The 15,736-nt window shown below is 41.1% G+C and overlaps 1 protein-coding gene across 4 annotated transcripts; it reads right to left on the bottom strand.

Moving 5' to 3' along the window:
* Window positions 1–2,683: 2,683 nt before the first annotated feature.
* LOC121709037 (carbonyl reductase [NADPH] 1-like) lies at window positions 2,684–15,377 on the bottom strand. Of its 4 annotated transcripts, none has more exons than XR_006031815.1 (5): window positions 14,868–15,375; window positions 4,304–4,484; window positions 3,931–4,087; window positions 3,512–3,808; window positions 2,684–2,884 (listed from the first exon to the last, which is right to left on the bottom strand). XR_006031815.1 is itself a non-coding variant. In XM_042092065.1 (5 exons), the coding sequence occupies exons 1-4, from the start codon at window positions 15,154–15,156 to the stop codon at window positions 3,569–3,571; spliced, it is 867 nt and encodes a 288-aa protein (XP_041947999.1). In that variant the 5' UTR covers window positions 15,157–15,377; the 3' UTR covers window positions 3,030–3,461; window positions 3,527–3,568. The 4 variants fall into 4 exon arrangements, 3 of the variants coding, with proteins under 3 accessions (XP_041947999.1, XP_041947998.1, XP_041948000.1); XM_042092065.1 differs by lacking the exon at window positions 2,684–2,884 and adding an exon at window positions 3,030–3,461 and having other exon boundaries at window positions 3,527–3,808; window positions 14,868–15,377; XM_042092064.1 differs by lacking the exon at window positions 2,684–2,884 and having other exon boundaries at window positions 3,030–3,808; window positions 14,868–15,374.
* Window positions 15,378–15,736: the final 359 nt, after the last annotated feature.

The following is a 15,736-nucleotide window of genomic DNA, read 5'->3' as shown; positions in this document are numbered from 1 at the left end:
AATGAAGAGATGAAATAAAAAGGAATTAAGAAATATTTTAGAAACTGCTAAGATCAACCCGTTCATTGCAATCAGTAAAGAATCAGGGAGTGTCTTCACAGGCTCAGTGAGACAGAGTTACCGTCATGCAGTTGGTTCTATGATTTCGACAACTGGTGCATGTCATTTTGTATGTTCCCACCTTGCTAAAATTGCTTGGGTACACTTTGGCTGAGAACAAAAGTGCTTCAGACAGCAGGTGGGCAAATAAGATGGCATAGTAAACTGGGTAAACTCCATAAAAGAGGACTGAGTCAACCAGACGATGGGAAAATGGGACACAGAGTGGCGAATGCAGGTGATGAAGGTGGAGCTCATAAATGAAACATTCAGTCACAGTGTAGCAGATGCCCTGCAGTACTGCAATGAAGAGCTGCACCTTCCTCAGTTCCAGGGGTGTGAGGAGACCGTTCAGTTCATTCACAGTCTTCTTGAACAAGGCAGTTGTTCTGGAGAGATACAAAATAATAAATAAATGAATGAAAAGGAATTTGAGAGGCATCTTATTCTTGTTAGGGTAAATGACATGTGAATAATACAGTGTTGGGCAAGCTACTTCGAAATTTTAGTGAGCTAAACTATCAGTTACTCTGCCATGAATAAAACACTACACAAAACTACCACCCAGTCAAATGTATTAGTAGCCTAACACAAACACAGCAGTAGGCTAGTTCACTACATAGGAAGCTACTTTAAATTGTGCTAATTTCACATGACAAGAAAAGTGTAGCTTGTCTGGCTAAGCTACTTGATAAATAAAGAAGTTGAGCTATTGAAAAGTTACTTTATTCAGGAAATAGTGAGGCTACCACCAACACACTTAGGCTACAAGTAGCAGCTAGCGATTGCCCAATAGGCTAGTCTGTGCCACTTGTGTAAAATTCGCCGGCCAAATCTAGTATGATTTATTTCTACAATAGCCTTCTTGTGTCAGTTGTAATCTAAGTCAGTGTTATGGAATATTACTTATCAAGACTCAGTTCATAGCCGGGTGAACACCGAGTAAACATAGCCTAGCTAGATGGCTACGATTTTCATACAGTAATATCAAAGATCGCTCCTTCTCAGCTCTGGTAATATTATATTCACAAAATACAACCAATAGTACGGTTATGTTAAATCTTACTTGTGAAAAGTAAATCCCCCGAGTATGGTCCGCCGATTTGAGAAGGAACATGCTGCACAGTGCTGTCATCTTCTGCTGCAACGCAACGAGGAGTATGACCGGTCCAAGATGGCGGCCGCATTTCTTGTTTCCAGCAGCCAATGCGGCGTCTATGTATATTATGTCTATGGTAAAGCTGCCGAAGCTGAACATTATCCAAAACTCAATTTTTTAGACGAGCGTCAATTTGGGAGTTTGCTACACTCCTTCCTTCTCAAATGGCTTTAAAAGGCCGTTTGCACAATTTCACAAATACTCACAGGGACCGAAGAATAACTAACATGCCAACTTTTTCCGGGTTTATCATTTTAACGTTTCCCCGCTGTCTTGCCGTTTTAATATTTTCCCGTAGAATATTGGGATATGTTAACCTAGGCCTATTTAAGTTAACAACGTGGTTGTCGTGAGAGCACGATTCATTAGCGCTTGCAGTGTTCGGCCGTAGGCTATGCCGTGCGCACCTGCCAGGCTACTCAGCTAGACAAAGAATTCCCCCTGTATATTCACTCCAAGTTGGCCTACTATAACTTACCAACTACACTGTAGACCATAAACTGGCTATTTATATGACCAAATGTATTTGTTCAACTTTATGAAGCAGAATTACGCACTGCTATTTGGAACGTAACACATTTTTGTTGGCAGGAGAGAGAATGACAGCGATTAACAAATTGCACTTGTTGCTGGTTACCAATAAATACTATATATATTTTTTTTTGCAAACAACAAAAACAGAAAGGATGGAGACAGCAAAGCTAGAGATGGGCAGGAACGAGGTCAATTGGTAGAAATGCTTGTCAAAACGTTAGGAGCTGGATGTGTGGATGAATGAAGCACAAGTGTGCTTTATGTTAAGCATGCACACTGTTTAAAGTTAGGCTACACGGTAAACTACAAGTAAACCAAAGTTAAATTTAAGTTAATGGAGACGAATGTTGACATTTTCCGTATTTTGCGTGAGAAAACCGGGAAATCTCCCTTATTTTCATTGTTCAATGTTGACAGAGCTATGGAACGAAAGAGAACGTTATATGGCGACAGAAATCAACAATCAAACAAGCCACTTTGACTTTTTGCTGTTTTCATTAATACAAAAGATGGGTGACCCTGCCTCCTAGACAAAAAAAAGTTAGGTGACCCTCCCCTCAACAAAGAATAAAAAGACATGACCCTCCCCTATTTTCCTCCGGTGGCCCCGTTTATAAATAACGAACGGTCCCTAATGGTGATCAAATGGGCATCATCTGGATGCGTAATTGGAGTCTTTCCTGCACTTGAGCTTTTGTCTCTTTGGACTTTGTTCCATGTGTCATGTCACAACCTCACCTTTTCACTGAGAGATTTACTACAACAACAAAGTAGTTTGGATTCAGTTATGGTCAAATAAATGGAACCTGCACCATTTGTTATGAATGATTTGTATACTGCGGTAATTTCTTGCTTTTCAACCGTGTTAAGAAAAAATCTATAGCGTCTCCGTGTGAGTTTGTTCATAATTTATTATCTTCATAAGATGACAGTGAAGACATTACAAATGACCTCTCCCATTTATTTAAACATTCTGCTACCGTGCTATTTTACAAGGACAGAAATGAGTCAAATGACTGCCACAAGAAAACACTGTAATTGTTTAGTACAAACCCTGCTAGATCATTTATTTAATGGTACTGTAATTTATGAAAGATTTTGATTATGAAGCTTTACTATGTATCAGATATTGAGACCAAAACGCATGTCGTTTGACATACCATCGGTTTTAAGATTGCCATGTTTGTTTTTGCACAATAGAGATATAACATTTTCACACTAGAAACACATGAGTCTATAAATGACAAAATAAACAATTTATTAATTTTACTTGCAGGGCAACATCCTTTCATTCAAACAAATAATCAATGTATGAACCCAGTTAATTTTGGAATGTGTTTGTATATGTGTATAATCATTTTGTAAAAACAAAACAAACAAAACAAACAACTGGAGCTAGTGCATTTCTCTGATTCTAGACATTGCTTAAGCAGCAAGCAGCCAAAAGCTTATTGACTTTTATGATTTCTGCAAACATACACATTTTTATGTCCTTCAAAACTTTTAATGCAAAGTAAAAAATGTGTACGTACGTACGTGAACGTACAGTAATTACCAGTATTTTAACTGAAATGGAAATTATGTGTTATATTCTTCACGTTATGCATGTTCCCATAATCACAGTAAAAAATATTTCATATAGCAGAGTAGGTCATTAGTCAGATTTGCGGAGTTCTTGGTCAGTATATGTGCTACATGGCGGAGTTATTGGTCAGTATTTGTGCTGCATGGCGGAGTTATTGGTCAGTATTTGTGCTGCATGGCCTCCCTGTGCCTTCACCACTCCTGCACCGTTTTGTCCCACACCAGCTGTCCGTGGGGTGCGGTGGCTCCTGGGGGAAGCATGGCCAGGTAGACGGGCGTCTCGGCCCCCTCCTCGGGACTCTTGGGGGCCTTGGGGCCGGCCATGTCTGTGCGCACCCAGCCAGGACAGCAGGCGTTCAGCAGGATCCCATCAGCCGCCCGCGTCTGGGCCAGAACACGCGCCTGGATACGGGACAGCACCGTTACGCCAACCTGCAGAGGACAACGCAGTAGCGGTTAGATAGACCAACAGAACCGCTACGCCAACCTTAGTGGCCCCATAGGCTTAGTGGCCCCATAGGCTTAGTGGTCCCATAGGTGGTGTATAGTGTTACCTTAGTGATCCCATAGGCGGTGTTTGGCGTTACCTTAGTGGCCCCATAGGCAGTGTTTGGCCATCCTTTGGCCTCGTGGTTTCCATTCTGAGCTGCCACCACAAACTCTCCCATAAGTCCACACAGCTCCTCCTCTGAGATATCTGCACTGCGGAACCTGAAATGTGGTCACTACGGTTACAAACAAATATAGGAATGTGGTCACTACGGTTACAAACAAATATAGGAATGTGGTTTTCCCATTTTACAATAAACACAGGACAGCAAAAGAGTTCAACATGTATCATATTAACACAAACACCATTAACAGTAACATTTCCATCCATCAATCTCACAGCCTATTGGCTCCTGTAAAAATGGTTTCCCAGCGTACTTTGCCTGTAACTCTGGGCTGCACTTGTCCAGAGCGCGCTTGCTGACGAAGCTGGAGATGTTGACCACTCGTGCGTTGGGCCGGAGCAGCGGCAGCAGGGCCTTGCTCGCCCACAGGGTGCCCCAGAAGTTGGTGCGCATAGTGACCTCCGCCTGCTCTCCGAACGGCTCTGTGGCATCCACTTCACAGGGGTGCAAGAAAAAAGAATGTTTCTATTGGTTGATGCAGTCTTAATGTCAGCAAGGAGCAGTAATGGAGCAGTGAAACATACTGGATTCAGTGGTGCAACCAGCATCTCAAATTCTAACCATATCATTTTAGTAGGGGAGATTATGTGAAAAATCGTTACGTGCTGGATAGAAGCATGAAATTTGGTAGATATGTTCCTTGGGTGATCCTAAGACATCCTAGAAGGGGTGCCCAAAAATATCTCAAACAGGAAGTGATATTTTGAAGAAATTCAAAATGGCCGCCCATACAAATGACAGCTGATTCAGAGGCCACTTAAACAACCTCCTAAAAGCTTGAAATTTGATATATGTCCCTTGGGTGATCCTACGTTATCCTGGAAGATTACTCCAAGAAATCTCAAACGGGAAGTGAATTTTTTAAGAAATTGAAAAAAGGCTGCACTGCCTATCCACATAATTGGCAGCTATTTCAAAGGCCACCTAAACAACCTCCTAAATTCATGAAATTAGGTATATGTGTCATAGATATGTCTCTGTTTTAAGCAGACAATGGCTATATCCACCTATTGTCTCAAGGATACTATAAACAGACAGTCATGCACCTCAGGCAGACCTCATAAAAAACATACAATTAAGCACACATGTCCCCTACAACTTCTTAAGACACAGTAAAACACCACACTAGATTACATTAGTCCTACTCTACATACTGCATATTTGCATCTGTTCACATGCTCTGGCACATTGGCATAATACTGTGCAAGGCAACCCAGCATCCTGGCATCGGCACTTTCGAGAGCAGAGAGGCTCACCTTTGCTGCCACATTTAAGAGGTTCTCTACATACTTTGGCTGCCTCTGGTAAAAGTGTCCATAAAGGTGTCCAAAAACAGAAGACAGAGCATATATGTTTGCACTTTTTGAGCTGGCTGAATGTATATTTGCTCTCTAGCACCTCGGATTGTGAGGTGAGCGTGCTAGTAATTGAGCTAAAAGCCCAGGCTGCTAGTTCTCTCACTAGCACGTCAAGGTATCATGAGATTTACTCAATGTACATACTGCACAGCTAAATACTAGCTGGCTACCGTTACTGTAGTACAGAGGTTCCCCTCAGTACTGTGAGGCGCGCCTCCCCTGGGGGGCGCCAAATAATTTGAGGGGAGGCGCGGAAGGTTGATTCAAAAAAGAAGGAAAAACGTTTATTTCATGTTAGAACTATCTATGTTTTTTTCCAATGACAACATTATAAAATCGAAATAAATCATAGAAGAGATGTATTGGGATCTTTGGGATAGTGGAAAGTATTATTGATCCCTATCCTGAGTGAGAATGTATATGTGCCAAACCTCATAACGTAATTTAGCAACAGTGCCGCCAGCCGAGCTAGCTGCAAGTTACCAGTGCGGATTTGTACACGCAGCCTTACAACACTGTTTACAGCTCTTCGAGTCACGGTAAAATTTATTTTTTGGTACATAGCTAATTTAGATAAACTTATGGTGTGGGTGCTTGCGTTCATTTAGGAATCCGCTGCCTTGGTTTGTATAGAAATGAATATTAAGTGGCAGATACACGTAAGAGGTTGGACACACGTGACGGTAATATGTGACGTTCCGATAGCTAACTTACTGTAAAATGGACCGATTTGTCACATTTTATTGCTGCCTGATATGGGCAACAAAGCCAAACGTCAAAAATATGATAAACTCATTTCATTGCATAGCATAGTATAGCACCGATTTAAGTGGCTTAACTGAAGTGAATATCATTATTTGAAAATGGCGCAGAGGTGTCACTGTTTTCAGAGGGGAGGCCCACATTGATGGAGTTTGGGAACCCATGCTGTAGTACAAATCAAAATGTCGTAGCTTCTAATGTTATTCCCGAAATAACGGTACAGTACACCCCAGGAAGCCCCACAGATTCACAAATACGCACCCCAGGTGATCATGTGGACACAATTAGCCTAGGGATGCCTTTGTTTGCCTAGATTTAGCTTGATAATTGGAACCCAGCTAGTGGTTCTACATTGGCTAATGCTAACGCTAACTTTGGAACCCAGCTAGTGGGTCTACATTGGCTAATGCTAACGCTAACACTGGCATAACATTTGGTCAATGAGTTGTGTCCCTATTTAGGGCTTGATCTCTGATCATGTGGAAATTTTAGCAATAAACTGTCTTTTGAAAATTATTAAGTGATTCTTCCAAAAGTTTTTAAAAATATTTATGTTATGCATACATAAATAATTAACTTCTCAGATGAGGATTCATTTGGGGAGTCATGTCATTCTGACCATTTTAAGCCAGTTTTCCCCCCTTTAAAGCTGTATAAAAGGCATGTAAGATTATTTTCAGGGGTTATCTTGCACATATTATTTGTTAACCATCTCTATATATATCAAATGTAAAATAATAAAGTAGCAGAATAAACCACGATGCCCAACTATGTAATGTTTTATTATCCTTGGGTCGTTTTAGGCGGCCATCTTGGATTTTCCCTTAAAAATGACCTAAATACATAAAAATCCACCGCGTAACGATTAGGCCCTTTTTTGTTGATAATCCCCCCTACTATTTACATTTATTCATGCAGAGGGTATTATACAAACGACTTACAAATGTCAATTATATTACAAGGGCCATTCTCCCTTCAGCAATGAGTTAAATTACGTAAGTTAAGTAATCTTAACCTTAAGTAAGGTTAAGTGCCTTGTTCAAAGGCACAACAGTAGAAGCCGTGAATTGAACTCAAAACTTTTCAGGCTAGTGCATGCTAGCCCAGCTCCTTAACCACTACACTACCACTGCATACTAGCCCAGCTCCTTAACCACAACGCTACCACTGCATGCTAGCCCAGCTCCGTAACCACAACGCTACCACTGCATGCTAGCCCAGCTTCTTAACCACTACACTACCACGGCATACTAGCCCAGCTCGTTAACCACTACGCTACCACTGCATGCTAGCCCAGCTTCTTAACCACTACGCTACCACTGCATGCTAGCCCAGCTTCTTAACCACTACGCTACCACTGCATGCTAGCCCAGCTCCTTAACCACTACACTACCACTGCATGCTAGCCCAGCTCGCTAACAACAATGCTACCACTGCATGCTAGCCCAGCTCCTTAACCACAACGCTACCACTGCATGCTAGCCTAGCTCCTTAGCTGCTACGCTACCACTGCATGCTAGCCTAGCTCCTTAGCTGCTACGATACCACTGCATGCTAGCCTAGCTCCTTAGCTGCTACGCTACCACTGCATGCTAGCCCAACTCCTTAAAACCAAAACGCTACTACTGCCCTGTATGTCCTACAGTCTTAATATTAAGGAATTAGGATTTTAAGGAAGTAGGAATTTGGTTGTTCTAAATGATAATTAAGTTGATCTCTCTAACTGATCCCCCTCCCTGGCATGGTTCTCAGTGGCCCATCCTCCAGGCCCATACTACAGTTGATGGGCGTTGCCGCTCACACCTCAGTTTGCTTCTTGGCCCCAGGTGTCTGAAGTGATGCCAGAGCAGAGAACTTCTGTTTGTTACCATGATGAGATTGCCATTTGGGAAGTCATGTTTACCAATCTCATGTTCTATCAATCGTTTATGTTTATCAAAACGTTTACCAATCTCATGTTCTTCTCACACATAGTTGTCATTTCTTACAGGGGAAACAACATACCGATTCATACTAATATGGTTGTGGTTACGCTAATATAACTATCCCAGATAGCAAAATCAGATTGGCAGATAGCGGAATGCTGGTGGTATGCCGGTGGCGTGCCACTTGTTGTCCGCCGTTGAACCACCATAGTCATGAATATTAAGAAAAGGTCATAAAACTAGATGTACCGCAGAGCGGTACAAAATATGACCACTGCCCAGTCCAGCACATGTTTTCCACAAAAATAAGTCACGCTGAAAGGCATATATGATTCTAACTGTCTCACTGAATTGCATTATGCACACTCAAATCTCACTGGTATCTGCTAGACAACAAGTACCAAAACATGATTAGTTCATAGATTTCACATGTAATATACATTTTATACAACCCCACCCCCATCTTGCCTGTTCATAATTCTGAGAAATTCTTGAATTGTGTGCATGTGTGTGTGTACATGTTTATATTTATGTGGGTGTGGGTGGGTGTGTGTGCGTGCATGTATGTGTTTGCCTGTTTATGTGCCTGTGTGTGTGCATGTGCATGCATGCGTATATATGTCTACTGTGTGAGTATGTGTCATACGTAGGATTACTGTGAATGTATGTGTGTGCGTATCTGTTTATGCACATGTGTGCATATAGAATGGGTTTACATGACCCCTGGAGGCAAACATACGCAAAAAATTGGTCATCCTAGGCCCTATGGTTCTCGAGATATTCATAGAAAACTGTCTCCGGCCACCTACAGGCCAGTTGGTGTATAGTAACATAAATTAATTTATTGTGTGGCCCCCCATGAACGGAATTCCACGAAACTTGGCGTGCATTCAGAGGGTGTCATAATGATCCTACACTTCCAATTTCGTGCAGTTTTGACTATGTTAGGTCACAGATACCTGCGATTACAACACCTCATTTTTACTTTTTTGTGTTTAACTAGGTGGCGCTATACATGAAATGAGTGGTTATGGAATGGGTTGACATGGCCCTTTGAGATCAACATACAAAAAAAAATGGTCCTCCTAAACCCTACGGTTCTCGAGATATTCACAGAAAACTGTGTCTGCCCTACCCTCCTTTCGGGGGTCCAGTCCAGCGGGGGGGCTACAGATCAAAACCCGAGGCCTAGCCTAGAGGAAGCATGGAAAGGTCCTGGCCCTGATGGCAGTGGAGGTTGCACACTAAACAGTTGTGCTGTCTTTGCTCTGATGGCAGTGGATGTTGCACACTAAACAGTTGTGCCATCTTTGCTCTGAAAATGATAACAAGCTGACCTTTAAGTTTGAAGTGAACGCATAAGTAAGCCTATCAGTCCAAGTGTTTTATATCATTTTCTTACAGCTTTAATCTGACAATACTTTTACGGAAAGTTTCATCTAATCTGTCCTGACATTTCCCTCGGGCAAGTGGTGGACGGGTCAAATAACCTAGATTCCATCTGGCCAGACCATTTGCCAACATGAAGGACAAACAGATGTTAATATTGGCAAAATAACTGAATATGGAGGACAAACAGGTATCATAACATTGGGAAATAATTGATTGTGTTTATTTTATCCTAACCCTGTGGGACTTAAACCATCCTTACACCAGAAGACTTTGAACATTTGGGAGAGTCTTGAAAAATTGTAGTAGCCTATTTGGGAGAGTCTTGAAAGATTGTAGTAGAAGTCCATAAACCCCTCAGTAATTCTTTTCCCATCTCATAGGACAACAAAATGAAAAAAATATTTTGAGCCTGGCTTTATCAGACAATCTGATTTTTTTTTTCAAAATGTATGCAAATTAGCGCATGTTTAATGAGACAAGGCCTAATTTGCATATTTAAACATTAAAATATGAAAAACTTCCAATACATTGTTTTTCTTAGCTTAACATGAGTAATCAACTGAGAAAGTTTCATGGTGATATATATTATTTTATTTTTTTTACCCCATTCACATATTACAGAGGTCAATGATCTCTATCTGACCTCAGAGGTCAAACTGAGAATGCCTCCAGATTTTTTTTTTTTTTTTAGATACCCCTACCGGAGGTAGAACTAAACCCAACAATGTTTTTCCTCATCTCTAAGGTCTCCCATATATGAAATGGATTCTTGGCTAAAAATATTTTACTGCTAAGATTGTTAAATTAACAGATATTGTTATACACCCAAAAACCAAAAAAGGACTAATAGCCTGTCCGTATTGGAGTTAAGGCATATAAATTAGTGCAGATCAATCACACAAGCTCTGAGACCTTAGAAACTTGGCATGTTTATAGTCAGGAATTTGCTTTACCTACTAGAAAAGACTGGATGTGAATATCTTGATGTATGGAATGAGTAGAGACATAAACGTACACCTAAAATAAGCGGACATGCAAAGAATTAATATCTATGCAGAATGTTTTCATTTACTTTGTGGCTGATTTGCCAGGGATTATCATAGAAACAGATATGATGGCTTGTTAGAAAGGTGGGGTTGTACTGAATCCAACAATACCAAATATGTAAATATAGTATGACGAATTAGGGTGTTCTGTCACTCAATGTATGAGGTGTCCAAAATGAAAGAAAACGGAACACTGGCAAAATACAGTCTCAAGTCCAAATCACATTATCAGTGGTGAGAAGAATGTTGACAAATTCATTGTTACTACAAGGTAAGTTACATCAGGTAAGTGCTGCTCTATATTTACATTTAGTAATGATACATTTCATATGTTACACATACACATGTACACATAAAGGCACATATCCACTAGTGCACACATACATACATAATATCCTAATAAGGGCATTAATGAGAGAAGGTGCATTAATGAAAAAAAGTGCAAGTCATACACCAGGGAAACATTTACATTGGTCACCGGATTGCAAGTACGATAAGAGGGATGCCTTAAAAATGGAAAGGAAGAGATAGACCTTAAGGAACAAGGCAAGCTGTTCCAGTCAGAGGGGGCTTTGAATTTGAAAGCACGTGTTCCGATTTCTTTAGAAATATTTGGGACAGAAAAAGAGAGATGATCAAGGTGTCTAAGGCCATAAGTTGACCTATATATGACTAAGTGTTGCTTCAAATAAATAGGATAATTAAAAAAGATACATTTATAAACAAACTGAAACCAGTGTAGCTGTCGTCTGGCCTTTGGGGATAAGAGGTTCAATTGCTGATACATATGACAATGATGGGTTAGGAACGGACATCTCAACACAAATCGGCAGAGACTGTTATAGACAACATTTAGGGATTTAAAGGTGTGATTATGTTGTACTGATATAAACAATGTCAGCATAATCAATAATAGGAAATAAAAGCTGAGTTACAATTCCTAATCTAATCTGTTGTGTGAAGCAATTAATTTAACGGTATAACAATCTTAAGTTATAGTTTACTTTTTTCACTATAGAGTCAATATGAGGCCTGAAGGAAAGACTGGAGTCGATCCAGCCAAATATTTGGACAATACTGTTGGAAAATACTGTTTTATCAATGTCTTCAGTGAGCTTAATAAAGGCTTTGTTATAGACATTGGTCTGCTTTTTTTTTTTTTTTCTATGGCTGCTGTTATATTTCGTTTAGATATGTACTGTAGTGTGCAAGGCACATTTTATGGTATTTGACATCATATGCAAAGAGATTTGGGCATGAAAGAATTTGAAGATGTACATCTTCATCAAGCCTTTCAGAAGCTGTCCGAAGAACCTCGTCTCTGGTACTGGGGACAGCCATGGCCTACTGGTTAGGGGTTCGAGGCACCTAACCCCTCACTGCTCCCCGAGCGCCGCTGTAGTAAAGCAGCTCACTGCTTTGGGTTAGTGTGTGCTTTACCTCATTGTGTTCACTGTGAGCTCTGTGTGTTCACTAATTCACGGATGGGATAAATGCAGAGACCAAATTCCAAAGGCCTATAATTTACATTGCGCCTGTACCAGTTGAAATGGCTGGTTGGAGGTTCTGATCTAGAGCTGGCCTTCCCACAAATAAAACAATCTCTCCGTATTTGAAATGATGTTGTATCAGCCCTACTCAGCCTTCTTGGTGCAGATGTGCTCTCACTCTCAACATTTGCAACTTGCTGCTGCTCACTGATATTTGTCTTACTGCAGTAGTTCTGTAGCCTAGAAATCTAGACGCACCCTAGCGGCGGCAAATTAATTTGCTCAGCCTGTACGTCTAGTATCAAACCATAGGGATCTTATTGGCTGACGCCGTGGACGTCATCCAATCACAGCGCTCTATTTTGTTAGAGAGTTTAAGGCGGGCTTAACGACAGTCCTGCGACGGTGAACAACAAGGAAGGTGGCTATGGCGAAACAAAGAGCGGTTGTTTAAATCGGCGTTGGCGTCAACTTTGGAGGAGTTGGACTTGTGCTTTTCTTTGAAAGTTGAGCAACACAATGCACTTAAGTCATTCCTTTCGAAGAAGGATGTATTTGCCGTTTTGCCGACCGGATACGGATATGGTCGTAGCGCTGGCCTATTGCATGCCTAGGCAGTTTGAAAGACAATTCTCTGCCCGCCCCATGGATTAAGCGAGGTGAATGGTTCGATTCCAGACTATACATTTCAATTATATAGGATGGCCCGCCAGGCTAGTAGTTCGCTCTACATGATACATGATATGAAACTTTATCATCTGTATATGGAGCCAGAGTTTTATGGACATCACCATCTCTCTCTCTCTGCTGAGCAAGGGTAAGTATGCGTTGGAGGCCTTCTACTGTGGGGTTTTAATAATAATAATAATAATAATAATAATAATACATTTTATTTAAAGGCGCCTTTCTTGGCACTCAAGGACACCGTACATACAAATATAAAATATTTAAAAAAACAAAAACAAAAATAACATCATATGGAATAAGCAGTTTTAAAAAGACGTGTTTTGAGTTGTGATTTGAAGTGGGGGAATGAATCAATGTTTCTAAGTTGGGGTGGTAGTGAATTCCAGAGACGGGGAGCAGAGCGGCTGAATGCTCCCCATGGTGGTGAGACGGGCGGTGGGGACAGACAGGTGTATGGAGGAAGAGGATCTTAGAGAGCGGGTGGGGACAGACAGGTGTATGGAGGAAGAGGATCTTAGAGAGCGGGAGGGGACAGACAGGTGTATGGAGGAAGAGGATCTTAGAGAGCGGGAGGGAGTGGGAACATGGAGGAGATCAGACAAATATGGAGGGGCGAGGTTGTGAATGGCCTTGAAAGTAAACAGGAGGACTTTAAATTGGATGCGGAACTGAACCGGGAGCCAGTGGAGCTGATGGAGGACGGGAGTGATGTGGTGAATGGAGGGGGTTCGAGTTATGATGCGGGCAGCTAAATTCTGGACTAGTTGAAGTTTATGGAGGGATTTGTGGAGGAGGCCGAAAAGGAGAGAGTTGCAGTAATCAAAACGGGAAGTGACGAGACTGTGGACAAGAATGGCAGCAGTGTGCCCTTTTCAAAATATATTCCACAAATGATACAAAGCTTTGGATCCAATGTCTGTAAGACATTCTCCATAATTCAAGAGACTAGTGAAAAGGAAAAATGATATTTCATTGAAATGCAAATCAAGTTGAATTACACATGCAACATTAGTCAGAGGGCTAAGTACTTTCTTAGCTAGGGAAAGTAGTTTCTACAACTAACTGTTTAGCTACTTAGGAGTGAAGTAAGCAGTGTAGGCTCTACTGTCCACTGCTGGTCTGGACAGACAAAAGCTAACAATATTATTTTCCATTATTCAGTAATGACTTGACCAAAACAAAATTGAAGTGAATAAATATTTTAATAAAGGTGTTTCATTCCAATGTTAACCTGATTCAATTGGATCTGTGTTTCATATGAAATGTATCATTATTAAGTGTAGATATAGATCAGCACTTACCTTGCAGTAACAATGAATTTGTCAACATTCTTCTCACCACTTATAATGTGATTTGGACTTGAGACTGTATTTTGCCAGTGTTCTGTTTTCTTTCATTTTGGACACCTCATACATTGAGTGAACACCCTAATTTGCCATACTATATTTACATATTTGGTATTGTTAGATTCAGTACAACCCCACCTTTCCAACAAGCCATATTCTATGATAATCCCTGGCAAAGAAGCCACAAAGTAAATGAAAACATTCTGCATAGATATTCATTTTTTGCATGTCCGCTTATTTTAGGTGTATGTTTACATGTCTCTACTCATTCCATACATCAAGATATTCACATCCAGTCTTTTCTAGTAGGTAAAGCAAATTCCTGACTATAAACATGCCAAGTTTCAAAGGTCTCAGAGCTCGTGTAATTGATCTGCACTAATTTATATGCCTTAACTCCAATACGGACAGGCTATATTTTAGTCCTTTTTTGGTTTTGGGGTGTATAACAATATCTGTTAATTTAACAATCTTAGCAGTAAAATATTTTTAGCCAAGAATCCATTTCATATATGGGAGACCTTAGAGATGAGGAAAAACATTGTTGGGTTTAGTTCTACCTCCGATAGGGGTATCTCAAAAACTAAAGCCCTTTCTGACCATTTGTCACTAGCCTAATAGGCTGACAACAGCATTGGAAATAAGCTTCGTGGCCGTGAAGACTGAACAGAATTTTCCTGAAAAGGTTTGCACTTGCAGCCTAACAAAATACCACGTTACGCAATGAACAGACTGCCGCCAAGAGTCACACAGGTCTGCCAAAAAGTGATATCGAAACGTGCAGTTAGATACTTTAATTAAAGTCAAAAACCTTTGAATGCAATCCCAGCATTGTTGATCAAGACATCCAAACCGCCGTAATTCTTCTCTAGGAATTTCCGGAGTTCTTCGGCACTGGTTTGGTCGCAGATATCAAAACGGTGAAAGAGCACGTTATTGAATCCCTCGGACTTCAGTTTTTGCAACGTCTCCTGTCCGAGTTTCTCGTTACGCGCAGTGAGTATGATATCTCCAGCATAGCCAGCTTTGCACAACCCCTGCACGATTGCAAGTCCAATACCCTTGTTCGCACCTGTTACAACTGCAACTTTTTTCGCCATGTTGTACTTAAGCTTCAAACAAGGGAGAAGCAATGCAAACGCCTGATGGTGGAGCACAGTCGCGGTCGCAGAACTCCGCCTACCGAACTACTTCTCTCACACACACACACACACACACACACACACACTTCCAGAAAAAGTGCACCGTCATTGTTGAACTGGTAGTATTAGGCTATCGCATGATTCGTTGTCTAGAGTGAAATCAAAAATTCAGTGTCAGGTTTGCTCAGTCTGACATTTTCGGGTGTCAGCAAACCAAAACTCCCAAGTCATGATGAAGTATATGATAATGTTTGGGATCGTGTAGGCAAAGATCCTTAATATACAGGTTACAGAACCAATCTAATAGCCTGGGTGTTCCCATGCTGCCTTGCGCGCGATTTGATTCACGCTGCTAAGGCAGCCTGGAGACCATGGAGCAAATTTTCGCCTGAGATAGGGAACCAATCACAGAACAAGGGGGAAAGCAAGACGACGATGAGCTATGCACAGACGCATTTGATAGACATCCGTGGCACCCAATAAACAGATCTGGGCATTTTTTTCAAATACGAGAAAATTAACGTTTGGTTCCCAGACC

Source organism: Alosa sapidissima, chromosome 5 (genome assembly GCF_018492685.1).
Source record: "Alosa sapidissima isolate fAloSap1 chromosome 5, fAloSap1.pri, whole genome shotgun sequence".
NCBI classification, from domain to species: Eukaryota; Metazoa; Chordata; class Actinopteri; order Clupeiformes; family Clupeidae; genus Alosa; species Alosa sapidissima.
Note: the sequence above shows the minus strand (reverse complement) of the source record. Positions and strands in the feature narration are given on the sequence as shown.